The sequence below is a fragment of the Austrofundulus limnaeus genome, unplaced genomic scaffold (assembly GCF_001266775.1).
Source record: "Austrofundulus limnaeus strain Quisiro unplaced genomic scaffold, Austrofundulus_limnaeus-1.0 Scaffold3, whole genome shotgun sequence".
NCBI lineage: Eukaryota > Metazoa > Chordata > Actinopteri > Cyprinodontiformes > Rivulidae > Austrofundulus > Austrofundulus limnaeus.
Window position 1 is genome coordinate 6,393,392 of NW_013952405.1, and position 7,904 is coordinate 6,401,295.

Below are 7,904 nucleotides of genomic sequence, written 5' to 3' on the forward strand. Positions count from 1 at the left end.
CATTCCTCCTCCCTGCAGGCYCAGTGACACCCCCTCACATCGCTGCGCCTCAATTGGACAATGAAGCAGGGGAGCAGCGATGGACCATTTCTCAGTCGAGTCCAGTTTTCATTTGTTCTCTTCTGTATGACTCCATGTCCACACACACACACACACACACACACACACACACACACACACACACACACACACACACNACACACACTCGTGCACACACACACCAGCGTTGTATGGCTCTAGAGGAATTTAATGCTTCCAAAATCAATAAAGCTGACAAATGATTGGACAGCAAATGCGTTCCCTGCACAGAATGGTGATGAATCATGTGCTGAATGTATAAAAAAGGTTTTACCCCCCCCCCCCCAACTCAAAATCAAACAACACTGTGCAAGAATGCAATTCATCTCATACAAAATTATTTAGAATAATTTGAATCACATTTTGTCAAACGTTGACTTTGTTAATTATTGTTTTATGTCCTTTTTTAAAATAACACCCCCTTTTTGATGACTATTTTTTATGTAGTTGTAGAAGAGTCAAAATGAAGATTCAGGTTTTGGGACAGTGTGATTATTAAAACAAACCCTGTTAAACATCTAAAGTTAATATTTTATGAGGGACAGGTGAGAAAATGTCACTTCTGACACATCCAAGAGGCTTATCAGAACTTTTTCTTCAGATTTATCATTGACATATAGYATCTTTATCTAAGTCACTGTTTTGGCTTGGAGTGAATTATTTCCATAAATAAAAAAAAAAAGCCATCTGGCCCAGTTGTTGAGAAGCAGGTTTAACTCGTTCTAACCAATAAGTTTCACAGACGGCTGCAGTGCCTTCTTTTTTCAAACATATCGCTTCTATATTCTGCTCCGTTCTCATCTGGACACAAAAAACTTTGCAGTTTTTTTGTAATTAAATACAGATGATGTGAAACTCAGAGAGATGTTCTTTTTGGCAAGCARTGATTTTCTCCTTTCATGTTTGATATCTGAACCACTTTGTTCAGTTTTATCTTCAGCAGTGAAGTTTGTGACCGCTCTTTTTTTGTTTTTGTTTCTCTGAATAAAACACAAGCAATGAGAAGAAAAAGCAATACTCAWTCACAAAAACACAAAATACTGTTAGCAAAACAAACATAAAACACAGATCCTGGCAGCTAGACAGTAAGAAATGCAATTGCAGTGAATTAAATAAAAACATAATTTTAACCAACAGTTAGAAACAGATGGTAAAATAGAAGCTGTGATACTTATCCTGTAATCTGCTGTTATTTCATGCCAGCTTTCTACAACGTTGTGACTTCATGGTTAAACTCTTTGTGTGAAAGAATTGAAATGAAATCAAACAGTAGCAGATGTTGGAACACAACAACCTTTGTCACTAAATTAATTCTCAAAATGTGTTTGTTTTCCCACGAAATGTTAAAAAAACCAAACACAAAACAAGCAAAAGTCCCACTTTTACCTGCAATTTTTTAAAGAAAGTGTTTTTTTTCCCACACAGTGCATTTAGAGGTTGTTACTTCACAGATGTTCACTTCAAAGTAAATGCATGAAATGCTTCCAGGCTGCACAAAAAATAGACAGCAGACTTCCTTGAGTGCTTTTTTTCTCTATCCCTTTCATATAAAACTGGAAATGCCCGTAGCACAGATGCACATATTTTATCTCTCTGCAGCTCACAAAGTGTTTCCATGTTATGTCATAACTTTTAGTGGTAAAGCAAGTATTCAGATTTGTTGTTGAGTAACAGAAGATTAAAATAAAAAAAGCATTGACTGTAGAAAGCTCTTTATTCCTGCTGTTTTGGTTTATTCACAACAACGTTGAGTGTCAGCGCTCCTCAGATAATTTGCCCTGAATAAAATACTTATTATTTACCGTGTTTTTGATGCCGGAGAACTAAAGGGCAAAAGAAAGAACACGGGACTTTCATTTGTCAAGTGGCCCGAAGGAAATAACTCTGGATGAATCTTAATGCTTCTCTCCATGTGTGGAATTCGTAAGCAGGTTTACTGAAATGTTAAAAACACAAACCTGATGAAACAAACAAACCAACAAAATTATGATTAAAATAGAAACAAACTATATAAAACTGCTAGAATTACTTGTCATCATGTCGAAAAAACGTAACAATCACTTGTGGTTTTAGAATGAATAAACATTTTATGATTAATAAACAAAAGAAAATTATTGCTGTGTAAAAGTAGAAATTGTGTCAGTATGTGGGGTTTTGTTTCCCCAAAATGAAGTTCAATTTTAATAATCCCTGTCATTAAATCAATTCATTATACCAATTATTTTTATTATTAAATTTAAAATTCCTGCAAGAGCAGCTTAAAACAGAAATAAATAGTCTGCTGCTAAAACACATAAATGAAAGAAGTTTGTTTTTAAGTTGTAACCCAACACTTGGGACCCACTCTGTTTTATTCTTTTGAGATCGTTGCTCCTCAGGTCAGTTATTTATTTCAAATTTAAACAAACAATAATAGTTTGCATTGTCATACAGAATTATTAAACTTCAAACACAGTTGGAAACATCTCTTAGCCCAAAATTTTATCTACTCCCTAATTTACCAAAATTGTGAAAGCTGTGCTAAACACTGCCCCCAACTGGATGACCAGTGTATTGTCCCGTAAATAAGTAGTTTAACGTTCTATCTTGTAACAGTAATAAACATTAAATACTGAACATAAAATGGCTTATTTTGCTGAATCAGATGTTGTACAATATGTTTAATGTGAGAAAGTGCTATTTTTTGTTTATAATGCTACACAATGTTTCTCAAAATAGAGAAAATTAATGTTTTTATGAAATATATGTAGTACAGAATTAATTTATTGTTCTTTTCAATGTATAAAGGCAATGGCCTGCTAGTTTGTAGAGCCTTTCACCACCTTTTCTTTTCTTGTTTCAGACTCAATCAGTTCTGCTGGAGTTTGACCCCCTACATGTGGTCTTCTTCAGTGACACACACACACACACACACACACACACACACACGTGCACACACACTCTATCCAAAGGGTTATATGGTTGTAATTACACTTTTTCCACAGCTGAGGGGAGCAGGGAGGCTGCGGGTGGGCCTGGAGGAAAGCTGTTCTGCAGGTTGTGAGGAAACAAACACTGAAGAGAGCTCAGAATCAGCCAGCCGAGGGCCACCACCAGCAGCAGCAGCAGGCCTAATTACAGCTTGAACATGAATAATAATAAATCAGTGCTTCGTTGGGTCCGAACACTGCAAGCAGGCTTTGGTCAGTCTGAATCTGAGTCAGATTCACAATAATGCTCACAGAGAGTGATGGATAGCCTGCAGCAAGGACCAGAGATACTGAGACATGTGTGACCTTTGTGGGCGTTTTTCATGTGATGCTTTTGAGGAGTGGATTTTATTGAGGCAGCTTTGTTTTTGTTTGCTTTAAAGATAGAATTTGCAGTTTCTATAGGAAGCAGGTGAAGCATATGTTGCTGATGATTGTGTGAATGGTTGCAGAAGGTACAGGGAGTGACTGACCCCTGTATACAGGATTTGAGTGAATCCTCGCTTCCCTTGATGAGAGCCCACCCTCCCCCATGTTTTCTGCACATCCAGGGACACGCGTTTACCTCGGAATGACTCCTGACAGGTTGCAATCCTTCTTGTTTCTTGTTTAATAAAGAAAACAACAGGAACCGAGACCCCCGGGGAGAGCGCACAGGCACCCACACCGACTTCAAGAGTGGAGCACACTTCATTTATTTTTATTCTGTTGGCAAGGTGAGCTGAAATGAGGCTGCGCGTGAAGCCGCGGGAGTTTGAGGAGCTGTCCAGGTGCTGAAAAAGCCGGTTCATTTTCAAAGCTGCTGTCTGGAGGGACTTGTGCAGTTTTAATGGAATGCAAAATTTTGTGTGATTCATTTTGAACAATATGGAGACGTTTATTTCAGGGGAAACTCTCCAGTTGGTTTTAAGAAAATGAGAAGTAGAGAAAAAAAGCGGAACTCTTGTTTCACTTAAGTTAAAATCCAAAACCATCAGTTTTGGGGGTTCTTGATTCATTTGTTGTTCTTTGGGTGGAAACGATCCACATCGAGGCTCAGTCCCAACCCCGCGTGTGTACAGTTGGAGAATGCGGACAGGAGGGGTGGAGTTTGTTGCGTTTACTTTTCCAAGCGGCTCAGACAGAAGAAGCTCAGTCTTTGCCTGGAGAGCAGCTCAGATGATGATGCGTCCTGGCGTGTGAGCCCACCTCAGACCCCGCAGCCGCAGCCACCTCCAGCATCCAACTTTCCATGCTGCTGGCCGTCCAGCGGAGCTCGTCTACAGGAGGTTTGACTGGACCGCGTCCGCCTCTGCCCGCTGCGCTCCGGGTCGCCACCCTCGGCTCTCCGGGTTCAGGAGGGGGAGCTGGCCGGGCTCTGCCGCGCGCATGGAGGGGGACGTTATGGACAAGGTGGAGGCCACGGCCACGGTCTGTGACTTCGACCCCATGAGTGGGAGCATCCCCGCCACCAAAGTGGAGATCACCGTGTCCTGCAGGTGAATTCACGCGGTGCTGYGCGCGCGTGAGAGCGTTTGGCGACAGCCGCGCGATTTTGGTGACATTTTAGTGAGGTGCGCACAGACCAAGCGTTATGTTGAAGGGATACACACTTTAATTTGATAAAAACAGGAAAAAATCGCGATATGTAGGTGCGCGCGCACAGAGCTCCACAGATAAAATGTTTAAATTAAGCGTAAATCACAGTTTTTGTCAGAATTTTGAATAAAAAAAGATGACATAGCCCAGTCTGTTCAGCTAAACTTTTGCGCTGTTTTGTTCATTCTGGTTTTTTGGTGTATATTTCCGTCATCAGGTTGCTGTGGACTGCAGCTTGCGCGCGTGCCAAGCGCGTAAAATGCAACTATCCTCGCATTTATTGGCAAAGCAGGGAGGCTTCCCCCTGAGTCAGCCAGAGGCAATATTAATGCTTTCTGTGCTGATCAAAAACGACACCTGTTTTTTTTTCTTTTTTGTCCCAGTGATGTGAAAAAGAGGGAAACATTTCATTTTGATAATTTTCATGCAGAGATTTATTTGAAGAGACGTTAGAAGAGTGACACTTGGACAGGGTGGGGCAGCGTGTGCTGCAGGTGAAGATGCTCTCAGGCTCCAACACGAAGCTGATAAGGAGTTTGTGCTACAGGATGAGCAATTTTACCACAGAAGAGTGTTGATTTGTCTCTTCATTGCTTTCAGTGTTGTGCCTCATTTAGCCCTATTACACTCCCTGTCTCTCTTTTTTTTCTACAGTGTTACAGTCATCGGACAAGAAAAGCTACTCAGGATAGATGCATAAACCAAAAGGAATATCAAAATTTATTTTGCATTTTCAACTGAATATCCACTGATATGTGGTGTGTGTGTATGTGTATGTGATTATGATGGAATATATACTGGATAAGATTGTTGTATATGGGTTGTTCTGATAATTCAAATGCTGAATTATAAGATCATATAGGCTGGGCTGATTTTACATAATATWTGTTCTTAAACTTTGCCATGGTGGTTGGGCTGAAGATGAGCTGTGTCGTTCTTTACAGGGCACCATTTTGAACCAGAAATAGATTAAATCAGACCTGACTAGACCTCTGSTTTAAGATGTAATAAGCAAAGATAATGTGGTAAAAGTGACACATATGTAATATTTAACCTGTTTGACTTTGTTAATATCTTTAGCTTGCATTGGGCAGTGAGTTTGGGATAAAATAACATTATTTGGTGTCTGTTAGCAAATGCTAATGGTGTCTAATAAGCACCAACTAACTAGCACCAACCAAAATTGTAAATATCTAAGACAGATTTCTGGTTATTCTTCTTAACTCAACTTTGTAGTCATTTTTCACCCAAGTTTTGGGTAGAAAACTATGGGATCAAACTGATAACTCAACCCTGATGACCTAAAACTACCTGRAGTTTGCCTTGACCAAATTTGACCACAAATTGGGTTAATTTTAACCCAGCAGTTTTTAGTGTGTGTCCTGTCAGGACTCATAGGGACCAAAGGTCAGCCCCAACACAGTGGAGCATCTTTGGTGGATTTGAGGTTGAGTTTAGAGATAATTTTATTTCAGAATGATGTGCAACAGAAAATGTAAACCTTCATTCTAGCCCATGTTTTGTTGTAAAATATAGTCAGTTTTTGACAAATGTAGTGTGTGAGACTCCTGAGCATAAAAGAGACACATGAAGCTCAGGCTGTGTCTGCATRTGTTAGTTCATGCCTATTTCTTTAGAAAAACACCTGCAGTTGCATTGTTTATTTTTTAACACACAGTTCTTCTTTTCCCCTCAGACCTTCAGCCAGGGTCTGTGTTGATGCCCCGAGGCTCTGCGGTGTCAGTCATCAATTTTTATACAAAAAARAAAGCTCCTGGGCACAGTCAGTTTGATAGAGAAGCAAAAACAGTAATTCCTATCTTCACTGGATCTGAAACTGTGTCTGCTAAAGACAAAGACTTGAACTTGTTTCTACTCTTCTCCTTGACTTGTGCAGAATGCTACAGTCTGCCCCCCCCCTCCATACTCTGATTTGACATACAGCTGAGAAGCTGAACCCACGAAGTGCACAGCCACGCATGCAGCTACTCCCATCAGCTTATCAGGAAGTCTGTATTCGGTCTTTCCAGTAGAGGCACACAGAAACAATGGGTATTATGGGTATTATGTGGGAGTGAGGCACAGGCTCCACAACCCTGTGTAATTGATTTAGTAAGCCTGAAAGCTCTGAGATTGCAGCACGCAGAATTGAACTGTGTCGCGACGCCCTCCAGGCATTTTCATAACCCTCATGCCGACATTGCAGCGGCCCCCCCCCCGTCAAACCGGAGGGGGCAGAAACAGACAGACGCTTATCAAAACAACAGTGCATCACTGCGATGGTACATATCTTGTTCCCCATCTGTGGCTCTGATTGGTTTTGCTCACAGGTCAGCCAGTGAGCTCTATCTCGAGTGTCTATTTCTAAGCTGGAAGGGCTTTTCCTCCCGTTCAGCGATAAGATGTCTCTTCACACTCAGGCAGCCTCTTTTCCCCCCACATCTGTGCCAACAAACACAATCCAGTAAATTCAGTTCAGTGGGTTAGGGCCGGTGGTCCCCCGGTGCCTGACCCGGCTTCTTTAAGTGGCACTAACAAATGTGGTCATTAATTAATATTTAAGCAGTTTGGATGAATGTTTCATAAGTTGTCTGTGAGGTTTGCCACATCATGCTTTTCAGCCCTGCACTGTGGAACATTGCTCCTCTGTATCTCAGCTTTCCAGACCCTCTCAGAGTTCCCATGTACAATAGCTTTAGGGAAACTGGGGCTTTAGCTCTGCAGCTCCACTCTGAAGCACCATTTTTAGTTATAAACGTCTGAAAAATGTGCCAGACCCTCAAGGCTTGGCATGAGGACTTTAATTTAAGGAACTTGTTTTTTTTCCTGCTTCTCTTCAGCTTGTCTCATTTCAAACACACATTAGCAACAACTGCTTTTTTATGTATTGACCAGAACAAGGGAGGGGAAATATACTAATAGCCTTGGCAACATGGAGAAAAGTTTCCAAGTAGCCTAATATCAGAACTTAAAGAGGCGGGGGTGGTGGATCTTGCTTCTAAATGATTGCTTTTTTGTGCTTCATTTTTCACACATTAAGAGAAAAAAAAATCATATAATTTCATTTAAAGCCCGGGGACACTGCATCACTGGGGAGACATAACACTCGCTTCAGAACAACAAAATCACGCAGCAGAAGGACGCAGTGTGAAATTCGATCTTTCTCTCATTTAGCAGCAATTATACAATTGCTCTCCTTGGGCTGCTACCTTATCGTGGTGGAGGGGTTTGAGTGTCCCAATGATCCTAGGAGCTATGCTGTCTGGGGCTTTATGCCCC

The 7,904-nt window shown here is 41.0% G+C and overlaps 1 protein-coding gene across 3 annotated transcripts in view; it reads left to right on the top strand.

The window, feature by feature from the left end:
• Positions 1-3,970: 3,970 nt before the first annotated feature.
• The window catches only part of cpne5a (copine Va), a 90,232-nt gene continuing 86,298 nt past the window's right edge, over positions 3,971-7,904 (top strand). For all 3 annotated transcript variants that reach the window (XM_014019812.1, XM_014019821.1, XM_014019827.1), the window contains exon 1: positions 3,971-4,525. In XM_014019812.1, coding sequence (XP_013875266.1) covers positions 4,416-4,525 — 110 coding nt within the window. In that variant the 5' untranslated portion in view covers positions 3,971-4,415. The remainder of the gene's footprint in view (positions 4,526-7,904) is intronic.